This window comes from Epinephelus fuscoguttatus, linkage group LG14, assembly GCF_011397635.1.
Source record: "Epinephelus fuscoguttatus linkage group LG14, E.fuscoguttatus.final_Chr_v1".
In the NCBI taxonomy this organism is placed as follows: Eukaryota; Metazoa; Chordata; class Actinopteri; order Perciformes; family Serranidae; genus Epinephelus; species Epinephelus fuscoguttatus.
The window spans coordinates 23,127,785-23,149,186 of NC_064765.1; the positions used below are offsets into that span (position 1 = coordinate 23,127,785).

Here is a 21,402-nt window from a genome sequence, read left to right on the forward strand (position 1 = left end):
CTCAGCTATTGGTTTGTCCAATAAATTTAATGATACTTGGGGTCCTTTTTTTAATATGTTAAAAGGATTAGGTTCCCTTATAGTAACCTACATATTTCACAGTTAGGGTTGTGCAGCCAGGGTCAGGTGGGTTTGGAACTTAACATGTAGGTAATGTTTTTGTTTGTTTTGTTTTGTTGTGTATGCATTTGTTTGTTTGGTTTTGGTATTTCTCTTGTTGGGGTATTTCCAGTTATGTTGTTGACTCTTCACCTTCCTTTATAAAAATTTAAAATGAGTGCACCAGATTAGACCAGATAATTTGGTATGAAATTAAACGTGTGAACTAAAACTTTACAAATGTGGACAGCTGTATGCATATGCTACTTGTGTAAAGTCCTTTATTTTTAATTTATAGTCACTTACGCTGAGCAATGAGGGGAGACCATAGGGAGACACAGGTTTGAACATATAAAAACCCCTCGGTAATGCTGACCGTTTAAGGTTTAATTTGACAGTTTCCGGGTTTGAGCACAAGGAAGGATGGAGGAGTTTCCGATGTGTTGCTGCGCCTTTAGTCGAGTCTCAGACGAAACTAACTCACTTTAAATATTCGTCGTGTGTTTGTCATGCAGATTTATATTTACATTGCCACGGCAGCTCAGGATTTCATCGCAGTTCTTTACTTTCTTCCTGCTGAGTTAAGTGTTAGCTAAACCAAGCTAACCCAAACTAACGAGCGCTGTAACTGGAAATGCGCCCTCTTGCCTTTCAGCGTAAAATACACAACACCACGTTCAGCGATACACCTTTTATTTTGACACTTAAAGAAGTTGGCTGATGGTCCTTGTTTTTGTTGTGTCATGCTTGACGCTGGTGCAACAACTATATTTGCTCGTATCTTGCTACGTTGTATTTTTCGTTCAATCTGTGCGTTGAGTGGCTTCGAGACATTTGGTAACGTATTACTTTGACAGGCCTCCGTGTTTGCTGACACGGGTCACACGTTAGAGGTGTGTGCGCTTTTTTTAGGGGAGTCTTTCTGAAAGAGTTGTCGTTAGGCCTGTTCGGGGTTATTTCCATCACTGCCACTGGCTAACAAGTCCCTAAACAGAAATGTCACTGGGGGAATATGAAAGACATTTCGACTCGCTCAATTCAGAATTGGGCGGCGGGTCTGTGGTCAGTGAGCGATCAGCCTTGGGCACATATAATGGCGAAGAGGAGAAGTTGCATTACATTCCTATCCGGATCCTCGGGAGGGGGGCGTTTGGTGAAGCGATTCTGTACAGAAGAACAGAGGTAAGTTCAATTTCTGCCATAGCACATTTTATAATGTTTAAAAGGCACTTATGTCATGCAATGAAGACTTTACTTCATCAAAACTGTTGTTGAAAGTGCTCCTTAAATGTACCCACTTTACCATCAACAGCAAGGCAAGGAAAACATGCCTAGTTCAAGTTCACAAGGTCCCCACAACTTTTCCCAGCACAGGCATGAGGTTTCAGTCAGAAATGATTTGAAACTAGTGCTTCTCATGAAACATACTACTTAAATCTTTCAGAAATGTCTTGCTGTTCGTGCTACATCTTGTTTTCTAGTTGGATTATTATGATGAACTATGCAGGATGTGTCTTGCTTACTGAATTGCTCACTGTTCCTCTGTTTCCATACCCCTGTGAGAAATTCCTGAGTGAGAACTAGATAAATGACTGTCCTGTGGTTTGCTTCTTTATCCTCCTGAGACCTGATCCTCCTAGCTATTTGGGATCAGTAGGACATATTATTTTAAAGAATTAAACACTGTCGACAATAATTACATCCCAAAGTCCTCAAATGAGACAACAATAAAGTCCCAAACTTCTCAGAGAAGACAATAATAAAGTCCCAATGTCCTCAAACAAGTACTTTCTAATTAACAGTGTCTTAGCTTGTTACTGTTGCTAAAATTGGTCAATTTTGTTGCCATATCAAACTGCAAACATTATTAATCATGAATAAACTAGTTATAACCATAAAATGTGATCCGGATTTGGACCTTTTCCACTTTTGTTTCGGTATTGGCTGCAGACTGACATGGATTAGTGTATTGTGCTCTTACTACCACTAGATGGTACAAAAAAGCCTCCACGAACGAGGACAACAGGTCTGAGTTAAGTAGGATGAAGTATACCCAAAATGTGATGTCCTCATATGAGGACACAGGGTCTCAGGAGGCTGTCCTGTTGTCCTGTTAGGTGCTTATACTGTAGTGCGTGTGTTTGGAGACCATTTCATGCTACCTATCACTTAAAAAATGTACTCTGAACGAATTACATTACATAAAAGTTTTTGTTCTTAATCTGAGAAGTAGGGATAGGAATCACTAGAGCTCCCACTATACGATATTATCACAATCACTAATTTTGTCCCCTGACGGAAAATGTTGTCAACATCTGTTTTATTTAGTAGGATAAACTTCAATTAGTAGCCTGGGCTACTATATGCCTAAATCACTGATATTAGGTCTGTTTGGGACAGGCGTCTGTAGGGACAGGCCTTAAATTTCTTTCACATAAAACAGTTGCTCAGCAAAAAAAAAAAATATAATCTGATTTTTTTATTTAAACCAGTATGAATATAACTTGTTGAAAAATGAGGCTTCAGATAATAAATCAATCATCAATCAATCATTTGATCTAGCTCCGACAGACAGTGTAACAGAGAGTGAGTTACAGCACTCGAGGATTACAGCCCCCGGCATACCGACACAACACCTCTTTATCCTGTTCAAACAAGACTCACAACTTGGATTAATTTGAGTTAGCCAACAACAACATTTATACATCCAAAGAACTTCTATAAAAAAATGTAACTGCCTAACAACCAGGCCAGGTGTCTCATTGAGACACAAAATGTGTAGCCATACCAGGCTAGTAAAAGGGACTGGATGTTAAATTGGGACTAGGCTTTTAATTGAAGAAGTGAAATTTTACAGTATCTCACTTCAGTCATTTTTTTTTTTTTTTTAGCAAAATGTATGTAGTGGATTGAAAGAGCAACTGATTTTATGTTTCTAGTAGGCTACCAAAAGTTTAGCTTTATTCATTATTTTATAATTTATATATTAAAAAAGTTGATACCTTGCATCTGTGTATTGATACAGTATGGCGACACAAATATTTTCCCCACCCTTACTAGGAACATTTCCTTGTCTGTCTGTTCTATAAGCAGCAGTAACAAGGACTGCACAGAAATGTAAACCTGCACATACTGTCATTTGGAGAGACATATCTGGATGCTAATTTTAGTCTCTCACTTGTATTATTTAATGGCATCTCCCTTCTGGCGTCCCTAGGACAACTCTCTGGTGGTATGGAAGGAGGTGGACCTGAACTCGCTCTCCGAAAAGGAGCGCAAAGATGTCATGAACGAAATCAGCATCCTCTCCATCCTGGAGCACAACAACATCATAGCCTACTTCAACCACTTCATGGATAAAAACACCTTGCTTATTGAGTTGGAGTATTGTAATGGTAGGTGAATGTCGTGTCCACTTTGTAGATTTGATGGAGATTAGTTTGAATGCTGTTCATGTGTGACAGAATGCTAAATGGCCTTCTCATCACAGGAGGGAATCTGTACGACAAAATCAACCACCAGAATGGGAAACTGTTCAGTGAGGAGGTATGAGTGCAACATTGCATGGCTTTATGTCACCCTAACAGATTATTCTCTATGATATCGTCACCTTTAATGTGTTTCTTTAGGTGGTCATCTGGTACCTGTACCAAATTGCGTCAGCAGTGTCCCACATTCACAAGGCTGGGATCTTACACAGGTAAAAGTCCAGCACATTTTCATGCCCTTATTGATCATATCTGCATTCTTAAAATTTGTTTCAAGTATTTTTTGGTAATGGAACTATTACCTTTTTCTTGCAGAGACATCAAAACTCTGAATATTTTCCTCACCAAGACTGACCTTATCAAACTTGGTGACTATGGCCTTGCAAAGAAGTTAGACTCTGAGTTTTCAATGGCAGAGACTGTGAGTTGTGATTGTGTTCCTATAGCATCTTTAACCAGACTGGCTGAGTTTTGGTAAATATGTTTTTCTCACCTTTACTTATATTCTTCTTCTTCTCCTCTGTAAATGCAGTGTGTGGGAACTCCATATTACATGTCACCCGAATTGTGCCAGGGGGCGAAGTACAACTTCAAATCAGACATTTGGGCCATGGGCTGTGTACTTTTTGAAGTCTTGGCTCTTACAAGAACATTTGATGCAACGGTAGGTTTGTTAACTTGCTTGATGTTGCTTTATTGCTTCACATTAATCAAAAAATTGTATTTTTTTTACCACCAGAATGAACTAATATTGCTGCTTGTGTCCATCAGAACCCTCTGAACCTCTGTGTGAAAATAGTCCAGGGCAACTGGACTATGGAAGTGAACTCGGAGGTTTATTCACCTGCACTGATCAAACTGGTGTACGAGTGCCTCGATCAAGTGAGTGAGGGGAATAAATCAGAGAGGGGTGTTGTGCCAGATTGTCTGAAATTATATGGTTTCATGCCAGAGATAATACAAAAAACTGGACTCTCTGAGGGATATCCCTGTTAACTTCCTGTGATCTTTTTGTGTGGCAGGATCCTGCCAAGAGGCCTACATCTGACCAGATCCTGGACCAGCCATTCATCTCCTGCTGCAGACAGTGAGTTGGTTAAAAGGGGAAAATGTGGTTTTGTTATATTTTAGATTCTGTAGGGTGCAACAAAGTAAAAACACCCCTGACGATCCACTGACAACTTTATTCTCTGTTAGGGAGCTTGAAGAACGAGTTGCCCTGCTGAATTCAGCAATGAAAAAACCAAAGTAAGTTCTCAACACTTGTTTCATATTCTCCATCGTGAAAGCCTCCCTGTTGTCCCTTAAGTAAGATTTTTTTAGTATTTAACAGATCTGTTGTCTTGTCTGCACCATAGGCTGAGCACAGTGACTGACACCCCCGTTGCTGTGGTGACCACACGCTCCAGGGAGGTGTACTTCTGGGGGGGAGGGAAGTTCACCCCTCAGAAAATTGACACTTTTAAAGGAGGCAGCAGTGCCCAACATGTGTGTGCAGGGGAGAGTCACTTTGCAGTGGTGACAGTGGAAAAGGAACTGTATACCTGGGCTGTGAGTAGTAATACATCACTCTGAGACCCCTTTTTCTCCACATTAGCTTCAGCTCTGACCCGGTTCCGTTCAGGATGCTCGGAGCCTTTGTGCTATCCAGCGAGCAGGTCCATGTTTCCACCAGTTTTGAGCTGAATAATTGTAAGTAAGGATGTGCAGAATATGACACCCACTGATGTCTTCACAGTTCTCACTTCAGATCAAGGGAAACCTGCTATTTTGTTGGTTCCAGCTGGGAACCAACTTTTTAGGATCTGAACCAATTTATTTATCAGTCGAAATTCTCAGAAAGGTTCAACATTAGGTGCAGGAACTGGAACTGGAACAGAGTCCATTCCATGTTGGTGGAAAAGGGATATGAGAAGGAAAAACTGGATCCAGTTGCTCTTGTGCTTCATTTCAAGGAGCTTTTCCCAATCTTCTCTTCAGAATGTCCAAGGTGGAGCCAAGATGGTGGGCCAGCTGGGGCAGGGAGACCAGGCCTCGTACCGGCAGCCAAGGAGGGTGGAGAGGCTACAGGGGAAGGCAATACGGCAGGTGGCGTGTGGGGCTGACTTCACCGCCTGCATCACCGGTGAGTGAGGAAAGCAGGAACTTGAGTGAAAACCTTTTCCTGTAAAAAAAAAAAAAAAAAAACACAATATTTGAATCTGCTGCTGCTGCTTTTGCAGATGAGGACCAGATGTACATGTTTGGGTCTGACTATTACGGCTGCATTGGCGTGGAGGGTGAGCTCGGCATGGAGATTTTGGAGCCAGTGCTTCTGGAGTTTTTTGAGGAGAGGCCTGTTCGTCAGGTTTCATGCGGGGACAACCATGTGGTGGTCCTGACTCAGAATGGGGACATCTACTCCTGGGGCTGTGGAGAGTACGGTACGTAGAGTTGCTACATTTAGTAATGCTCTGAGCTGACTGTCAGGTTATTTTTGCTGTTATGACAGCGGCCAGCAGGTGGAGATAGTGGCCCTTTTAATACACAATCACACTAAGTGTTCTCTGTCACAAATTGCTCTGTTTTTCCTGCTACAGGGCGTCTCGGCCTGGAATGTGAGGATGACTTCTCTTCTCCGATGCAAGTAAGTTTTTGTTCCCTGTCTGAAGCAACATGATATTCTTATTTGAAGCTGTTTATTTCAAAAGCACTGTCTGTTTCCTGGTTTCCTCAGGTGACGATCCCTAAAGGCGCTACCATCTCCTCAGTGTCATGTGCCAGCGATGGAACCTTCTTTTTAACAGAAACTGGCAAAGTCCTGGCCTGTGGAAACAATGAATTCAACAAGCTTGGTCTGAATCAGGGAATCTGTGGTCTCAAAAACCACCCTGGAGAGGTACTGGGTTACACAAGACTGTAATAATGGATACTGTTGGGCACGTTGCAGCCATTTACATATATTTTTTTTTCTGTACCACATAGCAGGGATACCAGGGCATCCCGTACATCACCACGCTGACCTTGGTAAAGCAGCTGGCACGCTTCAAAATTCAAACCATAGCTCCAGGGAAGAGCCACACAGCTGCCATTGATGGTACTGTAAAAAGAGGCTGATATTTCTCTTGTAAGTGAAAATTGTCACCACTTCAAAGAAACATCAATGTCACACATTATCTGTCTTTGCAGTACGTGGTCGCCTGATCACCTTTGGCTGCAACAAGTATGGGCAGCTGGGTGTGAAGGACTTCAAGAAACACCAGGGTGTCCAGCTCCTTGTCGGACCCTTTGGTGGAAAGACTGTGACCAAAGTGTCTTGTGGAGACGGCTTTACCATCGCGGCAACTGAGGGTAAGAGGTTTTTATGTGCATCCAAAAGCCATAGATTTTTGGTCCTGAGGATCTATCATTACTTTTTTTGTTTCTTGCAGACAATCACATCTTTGCATGGGGAAACGCAGGAAATGGGCGACTTGGGATGCCTGCTGACAAAGGGTTTGGTTCAGAGGTATGCCCTGCCATGCCAAGGCCTATCTTTGGTTCCCTCCACCATGTACCGGACCTCTCTTGCCGTGGTTGGCACACCATTATCATTATGGGTTAGTAATCACTACCAGACACTTGCACAGTGTACTGCTGCGGGAACCAGCTGTCTGATATATTTTGTCCTTTGCAGAGAAAGTGCTCAACTCCAAGACTATTCGCTCCAACAGCAGTGGACTATCAGTCGGTAGTGGTAAATTCTTGTCTTTCATCACTAATTTGTGTATTTTGCTTGAATAACAAGTCTACGTTTGCACCTGCAAGACTTCATTGTTTGCGTGTGTCATATACGCAGGACTGGGCCAGGAGGCATCTACATCCACAGTGGATCTGGACATGGATCCTGGTTCAGAGACAGAGTGTCGTTTCAGGGGTCTTGGTGGCACAATGGAGGATAATACAGAGGAGTGCTTCTTGGAGACCCCGATGATGTCACTGGCAAATCAGACAGGGGACAGTTCCTGCCCCCTCTGGCTTAGAAAGGTTTGTTATCATGAAAGCACCAAGGTATAAAGAAACCTTTGGCCTTGTTCAGACTGCCAGCCCAAATCTGTTTTTTGCACATCCAGACTGAGTTTAGAAAGTCTCGACAGCAAAACACACAAAATGCGATTTTTGCACATTTGGAAGTGGTTTGAAATATGATTCCACTTCAAAGTTCAGCTGCTCTGGCCACCCAAATTGGATATCAAAGTGTCTTTGAACGCGACATACAATGACAACTTCAGATCCACAGCGATGGAAGTGCTGAGCAGAATCCACGCTGCTGCTAACAGAGCACTATGGAGGACAACAGTCTGTGGACAGATGGCTAAATAAATTGAAATAAATAACCGTGACTTCACGACACAGTTGTTTGACTCATAGTGTTCTCATCCAACAGGAGCTTGAGAATGCAGAGTTCATCCCAATGCCAGATGACCCCGAGCAATTCATTCCTGACCAGCTCGCTTCTTACTCCCAAAGTGTCACTCTACCATATGAGGAGCTGAAAGAGCTAACGGCTGCTGCAGCAGCAGCCAGCACTGAGAAAGGCCTATCGGTAATGCCAACATAGCTAAATTATGCTCTCCAAGTAAAACACTTTGGAATTTCACAATATTGATATTTACACTGTGTTAGACTGTGATTTGAAGCACATCCACTGTTTTCCCAGACTAAGCGAATGAGCTGTGATAAAGTCAATGGACTAGAGGACGCTGACGTCTGCAAAAAAGGGGAATCAGGTGCATGCTGCAAAGCGAGTAGTGAGATCACAAAGGTATCACATCTGCGCACTCAGCACTGCAAATCATGATCTAATCAGTTTTACCACAGTATCTGACAGAAGAGCTTATTTTTGCAGCTGCAAGAGACGGTCGCTCGTCAGGAGATGAGGATCCAGATGCTCGAGAAGCAGGTGAGAAATTTCTTTTCCCAAAAGCTGACTGCTTGCCTAAGTGCTGATTTTGAGCTTCGTGCATGAGTAACAGCATGTATCACTGCCGCCTCTAGGTCACTGAGCAGCAGAAGGAGAACGAAAGGCTCTGGGCTGCAATCAGTCGTTCAACGCCACGGGAACCAGGCTGTGACAATAACAGAAACCATCCCCTTGATGCCCGTATGCCCGGGGACGGAGGAGAGAGAGGAGGCGGATTCACAAACCGACCTGCAGGGGCCAGCGTGTGAGACTGAACCTGCAGATGTCCTGATTATGGGAGAAGTGTCAAAACTCTTAGCACATATTGACTTAAACAAGCCGGTCAGATGTGCAGCAGAGGGTGCAGCCTTGTGCCATTCACGGTGGTTACATACGGTATACATGTTTAACAGAGCGCTAGGATGCATGATGACATTCTGTTACAGAATACTGTATAATACCTTGCACACGTGTGTTCACCTGGGTGCAGTGATCTAGCTAGTTTCTTCACAGACTGGAATGTTGGCTGGATTCAACATGACGCGTCAGTCCTTGACACCCGTGAGAGACAATCATCATAGTGTTACTCTGCAATGTGAATGTTAAGTTTATGTTTTGGTGGTATTTTTGACTTTAGGTGATGTCAGCGTCGAGGCTTCAGTCCTTAGTGCCTCACGTTTTACAAATAACAGGTAAAATATGGAAAACTATGGAAACGGTTTGCTAATGCCAAAGATTAAGGTTTCCTCTTGTCAGTTGTTGAGTGATGGGCCGCCAGGATGTTGATGATGTGGCGCTGTCTCATATGAAAACATACATGTATCACTTTATTTTTAATTATTTTCATTTCTTTTGATATTCCTAAAAAGTTAAATGTGCCAAATACAAAATATCCTATATTTATCAGACATGTTAGCTATTACAAACATAATCTGAATATTTCATGCAAATATATATGTTTTTTGTTTTGTTTTAATTTGCATGTTTTATTGTTGTATGAAAGTATTTGTGTGAAACATGAAACTACTGATTCATTTTTTAACAGCTATATTTAGTTACTTTTTCTTACTGCCTTCTTTGACTCTTGAATCTTTGTTGGGGCAGCACACGTAGGTCTATCCTCTTTGTGACATGTATGAACACTTGAACAGTTTTCCTTCGACGTGGAAGCATTTCTGATATAGCTGAACTTGCAGCTATAATGTTTTCTCAGTGCATTTTTTAACCTTTTTTTCTGTCTTTGGTACTTTCTGAACTTTTGTTTTGCTGTATTTTGCATCATTTGTCAGAGCAATTACATTCTTTTTGTTTGTTTGTTTAATGTCCATTGGTTTATTGTGCAATTATCACATATGTGTGTATGTGTGTGTGTGTGTGTGTGTGTGTGTGTGTGTGTGTGTGTGTGTGTGTGTGTGTGTGTGTAAAACCCTTTGTCCTAGTTTTGAGCTGTCAGATGTCTGCATTATAACACTGGCAGTATATTCATGCAGTAAAATGCAGTGTTAAATGTAGCCAGAGTGCCTTAGCAAGCTATTGAAACCAAAATTAGTGCAAGTATGACAATGCTGTGCCTTCTGTGAATATTTTATGCAGTGTGTCGACAGCATTTAGAAATATGGTTTATTTTTTTCAGCGGATAACCAAATATTGTGGAGATGTAACAGTTGTATAAACAGTTATCTCACAGTCACACTGTTGTTTCATGCTTCGTGTAAAAGCCATAAATAAAACAGCTGTCTTTTGTCATGCGTGTATCGTCAATATTTCTTTTTGTTGATTGAGATTGAGAGTATATTCAAACAATGTAGACAAGAGATCTGTAACAACATTTTTACAAGAGTTTAAATCAAACAATTTAGGGACGGCAGTGACTAATGAGATGGTGATGTGTGACTGATTTCTTGTTCCAATGGTCCAGGGCCAAAGTGTCTAGATCAGTTCTGGCCACCTGCTCACTTGGACCGTTTTGGTTGTGAGGTTCCAGCTGGGAGTCGACCCTCTTGCAGATTCCTTGTGTTTGACTTGTGATAGTGTCCTGGGTTCTTTTTCTTTAAAACCTAAATAGAAAGACATTAGATATATCAAACATAGTACATGCTATTTAAAAGCATACATTTAGCATTAAATTCCTCCATGGTTGGGATATACTGACTTATAGTCCCCTAGTATGAGACAAGCCAAAGAAATTGAATCATACATTTCCCATAATGCAACCAAAAGTATCTTCCCTGGCTGGAGACTTGCATTGGGTAGGTTACCTACAGGTACCAAGTGGGTAAGCCACAAAAAAGGTGATTAACAGGTGATATGTCTTAATTTTATTTTCGCGTTCATTTCTGGGTGAAAACAGATCTCTGGTGTTGGATGATAAATACATTTAAATAAAATGAGGAATAATATTTAAATGTATTAATCCTTAATTTACTGATTAATACATTTAATATTTAAATGTATTAATCCTTAATTTACTGACATGTGTGTGTTTGTGTCTTCTTCGCCAGCTGGAATATGAGAGTCGCTTCAGTCAGGTTTGTGACTAACAGAGATGTTAACTGAGGAGATGTGCTGCTATCATGAGAATAAGTTAAAAAAATATATTAATTCAATTGTATTTACCCCCATTGTAACTTATGTTATCATAATTTTTCATGTATAATATGCCCCCAAAATGATCACTTTAAATGTGCTGCCTTACCAAATAATTTTAACAGTGCGTAGTTATTAAAGGAGGGGTGGCACGGTGGTGTGGTAGTTAGCACTATCACCTCACAGCAAGAGGGTTCCTGGTTCATTCCTGGGTGCGTGAGCCCTTCTGTGCAGAGTTTGAATGTTTTCCCGTGTCAGCGTTAGTGTTCTCCGGGCACTCTGGCTTCCTCCCACAGTCCAAAGACATTCAGGTTGGGGATAGGTTAATTGGTGACTCTAAATTGTCCGTAGGTGTGAATGTGAGTGTGAGTGGTTGTCTGTCTCTATGTGTCAGCCCTGTGATAGTCTGGCGACCTGTCCAGGGTGTACCCTGCCTCTCGCCCAGTGTCAGCTGGGATAGGCTCCAGCCCCCCCGCGACCCTCTAGAGGGTAAGTGGTTAGAAAATGGATGGATGGATAGTTATTAAAGGACTCATGGTATGTTGGACTGCAGATCTTTTACGGACGGGTCGGGTTGTATTGCTAAACTAATTGGTGATATGCAGGGACAGGAAACACCAGAGGATCCACGACACGATATTATCACTTTACTGAAGTCACGATACAGTAATATTGTGATTTTAGATATGTTGCAATATGCTGAGTATTGTGACAAGAATTGTTGCGATTTATTACCCTTTTTCAACTGTACGCCTTTCAAACATTACATCCCCAGTTTGTAAAGTAGACTGTGTAATGTGGGACCCACTCTTAAAAACAATGCTCCATTGACGTACAAGTGATCAAAAATTGGTAGGGCAGCCTTTTAAAAGAGCCCAAAATGTAACTGGCCTACCTCTGGACTCCTGGATCTGCTGTGGGTTTTCCAGAACTCCTCTATGGCGGTTCCCTTGGTCCGACTAGCGTAGGAGTTGAAGACTGAACGCTGTGATTGTTTCGTCTTTTTACAGACTTGGATATGCTTCTGTAATCTTTCACTTGCAAATTTTCTGTTGCAGACTCTGCAAGGAAGAAGCTGGAGGCTAGCATCTCGGTCGTCTTCCTGTCTCAGCTCCTCCTGCTCTGGTCTGCTGGAGTGAGAGGGGTGAGAAACAGGTGGAGACGATGGTCCTTCAGACAGTTTTCTTCCTGCACCTCTGTGGTTTTCTGCTGTAGCTTTGTGAGTAGTCTTCTGTTGATTCATTTGAGGCATGTCTCGTTCAACAACTAAGTCAAACATCTCCTTACTTGTCCTGTCCGTGTATTTCTTTTCAGTCATAGAGGTTATATTTTGTTCTCTCTCTTTTGCTTTCATTGCGCCATCCTGTGACCTCACACCTGTCTCCCCCCAAATGCCGTTATCTTTTTCATCCCCTCCTTTTCTTCTGGCATGTTCCCACTTTGATTTGTTCAGCTCTCCACTCTCTTCTTGCTTGGGATCTGTGATCTGATGGGTTCCTTTATGACCTTTTGTTTGTGCGACATCTATTTCCCCTCTTTTCCATCCTTCTTTGTGTGTATTCCTCATTCTGTCCTCGTTTCTTCTATCTTGAGTCTTCCTATGTTGTCTCACATCCTCCTGTCTTCTTTCTTGCATCATCATTTCTCTGTTTCTCACTGGTTCTCTCCTCTGCTGCTCAGACAGCCTGGTTTTTGTCTGAGTGTGTCCCCTCTCTGCTTGTCTCCTGTCAAGCCTCTGCTCCTCGCTCCTTTGGTCACAACCGACAGCGGTGTCTCTTTGGATTTTTTGTCTAATTTTTTCCTCAACGCTCCACAGCTTCTCCTGTAGCATGAGCTCTTTTGCATGAATTGCTTTGGCCATCTCCAGTTCTCTGCTAGGTTGTCTTTGAGAGTGTTTTCTTGGATGCTGGGATCCAGTAGTCTCTCTGATGTCATTTGAATCATGTCCTCGGGGCGGCATTTGGCCTCTTGGTTGTTTTGTAATAGTTTTTTTGTCCAAATCATACAAGTTAAGTGAGTCTTGTTTCCCAGGGTTGAGAGGCCGTCTGTGGCTGACAGGCTTGTTTGGAAACGGCCTGTCTGCTCCATCCTCTCTCCTCTCAGGTACAGCTCCATCTTGTCCTTGAGTATAAACATTTCCATGTCTTTTTTCTGCAATGTTGTCCTGCACTTGAGGTCTTCCTCTTGTGTATGTGTTCATGACTTCATCTGTTGTCTTTCAGGCTGTGCTGTTGTTCTGTAGAACTTTATGAAAGTCATTCAAGCTCTCCACACCATCTACTGAGTTTTTTTCCCTGTATAATTTCTAGGAAAAAAGAAACAGCCCAAAAATAAAGTAAGAATAAAAAAGGAAACATTGCTGTAACAAAGCTGGCATCTGCAGTGTTTAAGTATTTGCATGAAAAAGGAGCACAGGTGTGACTAAATCAACTTACCCCAAGTCCCAAGTCAGTCTCAAGTTACCCAAGCAATTCCATTTCATTAGCTTCTTGTCTGAACGTAGAAAAAAAATAAAGTCAGAACAAATAACAGCCTGGTAAGATAAAATCTATGAAGGCATGGGCTAAAAATATAAATTCCATTGTACAGGTTTAACTTGAAATCAATCCTTGACCAAGACAACAGCCGTTGACTACTCTAGGTCCACTCACTCACGTTTTGTAGCTTTCAACCAGATTACACAGCATTATTAGCATATGAAGTTAAATTACCTTTGGTTGATTGTTAATTATAACAAATCAGGAATCATGATGTCTAGTTTAATATTCTTTATTGTCTTCTTTTGTTGTTAGAAAACCAGCTCAAACCTTAAAATAAAAGAGTGAATTGGAACCTACTGCTTGTGCTCATCTGTCCTAACTGACACACCACTGTGTTCATTAAATCCTTGAAACAGACTCTCTTAAATTCCCAAATATTCTTCAAAGGTAATCAGAAAATGAAGTTTGTTAATGAAGTATGCATGTAATTGGAGAAATCCTAAAAGTGCTCTGAATGTTGCAAACGTCCATGGCTACATGACAAATTAACTAAGCTTATTTACTGATGAAGACCATGTAATACAATGGAAAACTCTAGAACAAGCAAGTATAAGAGGATTTTGAGCAGATTTTTCTTTTCTTTTTTTTTTTTTTGGCAAGCCTATAGACATTTTCTAACTTGACAACATAAACATTACAAATGGGCCCATTTGTGATGCCTGTGTCATAAATATGGATATGGATTTTCTGACTGAATGATAGAGATCAATGTCAGAAAAAAATGTAACAAGGTGCTATCAACTTAGTACTCCATCTGTGGTTGACAAATTTTCCCATAAAAAATGGCTAGGATTTCAATGTAGGCCACTACATTTTACTAGATGGTTAGTTAGTTTGCTGATATAGTAAGCTTATTAAATATGATGCCCAGTTATTAAACTATCCACCAGCATATGAACCAGGTTAAAAAAAAAAAAAAGATACATTAAATTAAAATAAAATAAATTATTATCAGTAGTAGTAGTAGTAGTAGTCGTAGTAGTAGTGGTAGTAGTAATAAATTATTATTATTATTATTTTGAACTTTTTTTTAACTAAATGAAGGCAGAACCAAAGGTTAACTCATTCCGCTGCCGGAACTTATCAGTGTGACATCCACCGGAAGTAAACAATACAGGCACTAGCAGCATTAGCTTTATGGATGTAATTAGCTGGGAGGTGATGTTATACTCGTAGCGCTGATAATTATTTAATTTCTAATGAAGCAACAATGTCTTCAGCTCAGTGTTTTCGAGAGTTTCTCCGGGAGCGACTAACTGCTGCTGCTACTGAGGAAATATTCGGGGTTTTTAAGAAAACTATCGTCAAGTACGAGGAGGAGATCGACCGTCAGCGCAGACTGTTGGATACCGACTGGAAACCCGAAGTAAAATTACACAGAGTAGGTGTGTAGAACTCTCATGTTATTTAGAGAACCAGCAGAGCAGTATGGCTCACATGGGGTGTTGGTGGTTTAAATGCTTGTCGTGTTTATTTGCTCAGATGTCTGCCATCCAGGGCTCCCACAGCAACATGCCTGTAAGCAGGAGGAGGCTCTCGATGACCAGCAGCTCTGTACTCAGGAGAGGAGCTCCAGTCTGGACCAAGAGGACCCTCAGATTAAAGAGGAGCAGGAGGAGCTCTGCACCAATCAGGAGGGAGAGCAGCTTGTAGTGAAGGAGGAGATTGATGCCTTTGTGTGGACTCCTACTGATGAGGAAAGTGACCACAGTGATGAACAGACTCTGAACTTCAATCCTGATGACACTCTAAGAGCAGCACAAAAACAGTCTGTAGTCTACATGCCAGTTATAAGCTCTGTGGTTGTACCAGAACCAAACAGTGACCACCAGCTCTTTGCTCACACCTCTCATGTAGACGAGAGCGAAGATCAGGAAAGAGAAGAGCAAGGAGACTTGGGATCAACCAGAAATGTCGAACCAAAGAAAAGTAATCACAAAAGCAGAGATCACAATAACACTGTATACAACCCTACCATGTCAAACATTCAACTCAATACTGATACAGGTAAAAAGTCTTTAAAATGTGACACATGTGGGAAAGCTTTTAAGTGTAAGTCAAAATTGACTATACATTTGAGAATCCACACAGGTGAGAAGCCGTTTACGTGCAAAACGTGTGGGAAAGATTTCAGACGTGGTAGTACCCTGATAGACCACATGAGAACTCACACAGGTGAGAAACCATATTTTTGCAAAATATGTGGGAGAGATTTCAGGTTTAGCAGCGACTTTGCAGTCCACATGAGATCGCACACAGGTGAGAAGCCGTATCTCTGCAGCACCTGTGGGAAATCATTCAGTCGGACATCTGAATTAAAGAGTCATGTAAGACTCCATACAGGTGAGAAGCCACATTTGTGCAAAACGTGTGGGAAAGCTTTCAGACTTAGCTGTAGCTTGATAGCCCACACGAGAATCCACACAGGTGAGAAGCCGTATCCTTGCAACACCTGTGGGAAAAGGTTTATTCGGATGTCGGAATTGAAGGCTCATATAAGAATCCACACAGGTGAGAATCCTTATTCTTGTAAAACATGTGGAAAAGGTTTCAGATATAACAGTCGCTTGCTGGTCCACATGAGAAGAGCCCACACTGGTGAGAAGCCGTACCTTTGCAAGACCTGCGGGAAAAGCTACTTTGATGCATCTCAATTGGCAAGGCATATAAAAACGCATGCAAGCATGTAGCCTTGTATTTTACTACGTGGCAGGCAATTTAGTCCTAGATGTTCATGGTGTAAACACACAAAAACCAACAGAAGTGAGGAGCTACATAATTACAGCATTTTTGGGAAAAGTCTGACTCATACTTTAAGAAGCTCCTGGCTGAGGATCAAAATACACACGGGAGAAACCACTGAGCTGAAATTCCAGTGGAAACATGTTGACCGACTCAATACACTTTTGCAATCACTACATCTCTGTAATTAATTATGTGCAATATCACATTCAAAAGAGGTCACATTATCTTAGTATATGGAAGTAGTAAATCAGAAATGCCATCAAGTTTAACCCTTTGAAACATCACTTTTCTTGTAATGGTAAACCTTTGAGCCTTGTGCAAATTGGTGCGAATTCTTTCAAAAACATGGGTAAAAAGATGATGAGCAACTTGGTGTGACATTTCCCACAGATTGAAAAAAAAAAAAAGATTTAGGAAGTGTTTTTTAAAGAATTTTACTAATTTCCTTGTTTTTAATTTTATCTTTTTTTACTAATTTCTTGCTAAGTTTTTGGGTCATTTCATCTTTAATTGCTCATAGCCTTCTTCCCGTGCTTTTAAAGGAAATTAAGCCAATTTGCTCAAGTTATACGCAACAGTATTTCTTTAAAACAATCATAATCTCGAGAATATTCTAAAAAGCCCTTCTTGCACAAAGAGTTAGTAGTTACTACAAATGCTTGACCTGTTGAATTAATCTAGTATTATTATCAGTATTATTATTATTGATAACATTTTTATACACTACTTAAGTTATATCAGTGGATTGTGAACTCTTGATGTTGAGGCTGAGAAACCCTGTCTCTAGTAGTGTTTGGTCACTTATGTTGTCATTCTACCAATTGTTTTTTTGTTATTTAATGTCCTATTTTTATATATAATATATATATATTTTGTAATTGCATGAACCTGATATACTTTTTAAGTTTGGGTGTTTAGAGGTGACACACAAATTGTAGATGAGCCTAAGCAGTAGTAACGAATGAATGAATACTGAATGACTAGTAACTTAGTGATCAGTGTCCTTTGTCTTTTTAAATCTCATGTACATATACTAACAATAAAGCTTTGTACAGTTATGATGATGATGATGATGATGATGATGATAATGAATGTAACTACATGTAAGTACTGCATTTACAGACAACACTGATGTCTTCAGGTGGCTAAGATTGCATGTAAATCCCACACTATATGAAATCTTGAACACATCTAATAAAAAAAACATCAGTTCTGAGATATTTTTGATTACTTTCCTTTTATGCCACATATAATTATACTTTACCACATTTAATGGCAAATGTACTTTTTCTGTAATGTAGTGTAGCTCTATCTTTAGATGTTTCACTCCAAAAATACCAAAATATAAAAGGAGTAAAAAAAAAACAAAAAACTTTTACAGTGTAAAACATTGCCTACGTAGCATTTCTTGGCTGACATTTGCTAGCCAAATGATAGAGGTCATAGTCAGAAAAAATGTAGTGAGCTTCATCTGTTTACTTCATCTGTAGTTGACAAATTTTACCCACGAAAAACACCGTCTACATTTTCAAACACATACTGACCTTTTAAATGTCGTCTGAAATAAGGTTGAGTTTTGCTAACCTAGCTATCTACTTATAAAACCACTCGGTGGGTGATAGTCATAATAACTGATAACGACTCCTTTCCCTTCGTTTACATTCGTTGCCTAGAAACCGAATATCTCGGGTATTCTCCGATTGGTCCACTGCATGAACGTCCACTGTACGTCACTTCCGGAAGTGGAGTCCCGTATGTTTCAAAAGCGAGTGATCCTGTGGAGCTGGATTGTCGTCGGCTTCTTAACGACATTCAGGTGACTTGACAGACAGAGAGCTAGCTCATACAGCGTGAATAGGAAGCTAGATATGTTAATTAACCAGGTTGAAGCCGTTTGATATTAAATAAATAGTTCTGAACTAGCTTGTTGTAGCTGTAACGTAGCCACGCGATGCGTCATTCGTTCCTTTGACACAACACAGCACCAATCAGTGTCTTGTTTCTCCTCTTCTAGGTCCACTATGTCCGAAGAAGACCTGGTTTCAGTGGATTATGAAATATTTGGCAGAGTGCAAGGTGTATTTTTTCGGAAATACACTCAAGTGAGTTTGACAGCGACATAAAGTTAGCCTACACATGACTAGTCGTTTCAGTGTTAGGGACTGTTCTTTACTTGTCAAGGAGAAGGGGGTGGTGCAAAACGCATTTTGCTTAGGAAACTCGCTAGTCCAAGCTGCTCATTGCATTGGCTCCGATACCTGAATTTGGTGTGAATATAAAGCAAAAAAAAAAATGGTTAGGGCCTATTTTTTCAGCCCTGAAGCTGAACTATAAAGCCAATGCAGACATGCCAAAAGCTGCAGGTCATCAAATGGCCACTTGAGGCTGGCTCCAAAACACATTAAATCCCAACAGACCCCATGTTAAAATGCCTAATTTAATTGCAGAGAGAAACAGCTAGGTACAAAAAATGGTTTTGGTCTGTAAAGCTAATTTCAGCATTCATAACAACTGAACAGGGGTGAATTTCTATATAACTTTCCCGTTAACATTTTATTAAGCCTCAAAGTTGTGTATATTTAAGGGCAGGGTCGCTTGGGTGAAAGACTGTCTGCTAGGCATGGCGACAGTCTGAGTCATATCCATCCCCCTGCTCTGCCACTACGCCACCCTCTTGTCTAAATATGGTCACTTTGGGCTCCAAAAAACAAGAGGGCAACGGCTAAAATGCCAAACTTGAGGCAAGAAATGAGTATCTCAAGGTTCATTCACTAGTGCATTTTTTGGAGCTTTCAAACGCATCTCTGCTGTCCTGTATATAATGCTTAGAGATCACACTCTTCACTTTGTTAAAGACTCATCCTGTACAACTTATGTAACTAAAAATCCACTCCCAGTATCCCATCACAGCCATATTCTCCATCAGCAGCCCTCCTCTGCTATCTTCTAATATGCAATGTTTCATTTTCCAGGCAGAAGGGAAGAAGCTTGGCCTGGTGGGATGGGTCCAAAACACAGGCGCAGGAACCGTTCAGGGGCAGCTTCAAGGCCCGCGCAGCAAGGTGACACAAATGCAAGAATGGCTGAAATCCACCGGGAGCCCACAGTCACGCATAATCAAGGCAGAGTTCATGAACGAGAAGACAGTGGATAGCCTTGAACACTCATCTTTTAAAGTAGTAAAATAAAATTACCCCGAGATTGTGCCTGTAATAGCCTGCTAACTTTGACACAGATGGTTTATTTATTTAGTATTTTTATTTGGTTGGAATGCAGCTAAAGTATAGAAACTGAAAAGATGTGTTGATGTTACATATCCTTAACATCTACAATATATGGAATTAGATTAATAAATGGAAACTCTTTTCAGCTGCCTTCACAATGTTTGACTTTTATTCAAAGAACAGCAAAAAATGATATACTTGATGAGGCGACCACATTATTTAGCAGAGCCTGTTAACAGACTGTAAATCTGTTTGAAGGGGACATTTGCAAACAAACCAGAGTCCAGCAGACATCTTGCTGAGCATACAGGCAATGGTATGACCTTGCAATCTGTCGCCACCATCTTCATCAGCCCCCACAAAGATCGAGTGTAGGATTCAGATGGGAGCCTGATGAATGGCTAAATAATCATCAGAATGCTGCTGCTGCCCTCCTTTGGAGAGGACCGAGCTCTGCTGGTGGCTGTGCAGAAACACTGACAATACAACCAAATAATTAGAGTCAAATTAATTTCAATTTGTGTTAATTTGATTAATTAGGGATGATTTCTTGTGAAGACTGTCATGATAAATTCACAGGCCTAACAAACAAGACTTGTTGGGGTAGAGAGGAAACATGGCATGCAAAATAAATCTTTAAAACCTGTACACTTTTTCACCTTGGACATATTGACTTTTATGTAGGAAAGAAAGGGCAGTACATAAAGACAAAATATAACATGGCCCACAAATGGAATCTGGAGGGATTAATAAGAATTAACATGGTTGCCCACATCACGGCTGTAACAATACTCTCAGCAACCCAAACCTCCATTAGGTCTTAAGTGAACCCCCACCCCCCTGGGAGAAACGGCTATACTGACCATTCTGGTACATTTTGAAACCAAAATCTTAGATCAGGGGTTTTTAAAGATTTGATGACTGAGTGCCATTTTAGGCAGCCAGCTTATGACTATGGGCTGTGCAGGAAAATTGCTCACTATGACTTGTAAAGACTTTTTTTGATGACATAATATAACAATTTTCAATGACTTTTTATGACATTCTATGATGACTTTTTGATTACCTTTTTTTAAAAAAAAAAAAAAAAAAAAAAGACTTTACAAAAACTATAACAATCAGCAGTGATATAGCCTAGGCTACTCATATTACATTCTAGTTTTTCCACTTTTTAATACATTTAAAAAAAAAAAAAAATGATATAGCACCTTTTACATGAATGAAATTCACAAAGTGCTTCACAAAATACGATCACACAATCAAACAATAAAACATGCAATCAAGAAAAATAAAGGCAATATAACAAATTAAACAAAGCAACAAAAAGAAAGTAATGCATAGAGCAAAAACAGGCTACTGAGGCCCAAACAGAAACATACCAGGGAACAAACACAAGACAATTTTGGGTGGGACAATGGCCGTTTTTAAAAGATGGGTCTTGGGAGAGAGACCACAGACAGTCAAGACAGACTAAGTCTTCTAATGGAAGAGAGTTCCATAGTGTTGGAGCCACCAATTCAAAGGCACAATCACCTTTTCCTTTGAGTCTGGAGTGGGACAGCCAGTAGGTCCTGGTCTGCAGACATTAAGGGACCTACTGACAATATATGGATGGAGGAGATCACTAATGTATTCAGGTGCCTGACCGTGGAGGGCTCTATATGTGAGAACAAGTACCTTGAAGTGAATCCTGAACCTGATGGGAAGCCAGTGTAAAGAAACTAAAGTGGGACTGACCTGTTGGACCTGGTGAACAGCTGAACAGCAGCCTACTGTATTATTTGAAGACGATTCGGAGA

At 40.7% G+C, this 21,402-nt stretch overlaps 4 protein-coding genes across 7 annotated transcripts; 3 read left to right on the forward strand and 1 right to left on the reverse strand.

Annotated features, from left to right (window-relative positions):
- The first annotated feature begins 504 nt into the window (after window positions 1–504).
- On the forward strand, window positions 505–10,256 carry LOC125900508 (serine/threonine-protein kinase Nek9). 3 transcript variants are annotated; one of them, XM_049595549.1, is made up of 23 exons: window positions 505–1,281; window positions 3,317–3,494; window positions 3,590–3,645; window positions 3,729–3,799; window positions 3,903–4,008; window positions 4,120–4,251; window positions 4,359–4,469; window positions 4,610–4,674; window positions 4,785–4,835; window positions 4,946–5,138; window positions 5,568–5,712; window positions 5,810–6,010; window positions 6,167–6,213; window positions 6,304–6,465; window positions 6,555–6,663; window positions 6,756–6,917; window positions 6,998–7,165; window positions 7,243–7,302; window positions 7,405–7,592; window positions 7,993–8,151; window positions 8,266–8,370; window positions 8,455–8,508; window positions 8,604–10,256. In XM_049595549.1, the coding sequence occupies exons 1-23, from the start codon at window positions 1,096–1,098 to the stop codon at window positions 8,775–8,777; spliced, it is 2,883 nt and encodes a 960-aa protein (XP_049451506.1). In that variant the 5' UTR covers window positions 505–1,095; the 3' UTR covers window positions 8,778–10,256. The 3 variants fall into 3 exon arrangements, with proteins under 3 accessions (XP_049451506.1, XP_049451505.1, XP_049451507.1); XM_049595548.1 differs by having other exon boundaries at window positions 506–1,281; window positions 6,552–6,663; XM_049595550.1 differs by having other exon boundaries at window positions 506–1,281; window positions 6,552–6,663; window positions 7,243–7,296.
- LOC125900509 (golgin subfamily A member 6-like protein 6) lies at window positions 5,657–18,037 on the reverse strand. 2 transcript variants are annotated; one of them, XM_049595552.1, is made up of 5 exons: window positions 17,924–18,037; window positions 13,530–13,587; window positions 11,990–13,399; window positions 10,457–10,565; window positions 5,657–5,751 (listed from the first exon to the last, which is right to left on the reverse strand). In XM_049595552.1, the coding sequence occupies exons 3-4, from the start codon at window positions 13,292–13,294 to the stop codon at window positions 10,461–10,463; spliced, it is 1,410 nt and encodes a 469-aa protein (XP_049451509.1). In that variant the 5' UTR covers window positions 13,295–13,399; window positions 13,530–13,587; window positions 17,924–18,037; the 3' UTR covers window positions 5,657–5,751; window positions 10,457–10,460. The 2 variants fall into 2 exon arrangements, with proteins under 2 accessions (XP_049451509.1, XP_049451508.1); XM_049595551.1 differs by lacking the exon at window positions 5,657–5,751 and having other exon boundaries at window positions 9,883–10,565.
- Window positions 14,709–17,578, forward strand: LOC125900511 (zinc finger protein 664-like). Its single transcript, XM_049595553.1, has 2 exons — window positions 14,709–15,019; window positions 15,117–17,578. The coding sequence occupies exons 1-2, from the start codon at window positions 14,845–14,847 to the stop codon at window positions 16,322–16,324; spliced, it is 1,383 nt and encodes a 460-aa protein (XP_049451510.1). The 5' UTR covers window positions 14,709–14,844; the 3' UTR covers window positions 16,325–17,578.
- An 86-nt stretch (window positions 18,038–18,123) lies between the features above and the next one.
- Window positions 18,124–19,754, forward strand: acyp1 (acylphosphatase 1, erythrocyte (common) type). The gene is made up of 3 exons (XM_049595555.1): window positions 18,124–18,195; window positions 18,394–18,481; window positions 19,352–19,754. Exons 1-3 carry the CDS (start codon window positions 18,134–18,136, stop codon window positions 19,565–19,567), a joined length of 366 nt encoding a protein of 121 aa, XP_049451512.1. The 5' UTR covers window positions 18,124–18,133; the 3' UTR covers window positions 19,568–19,754.
- Window positions 19,755–21,402: the final 1,648 nt, after the last annotated feature.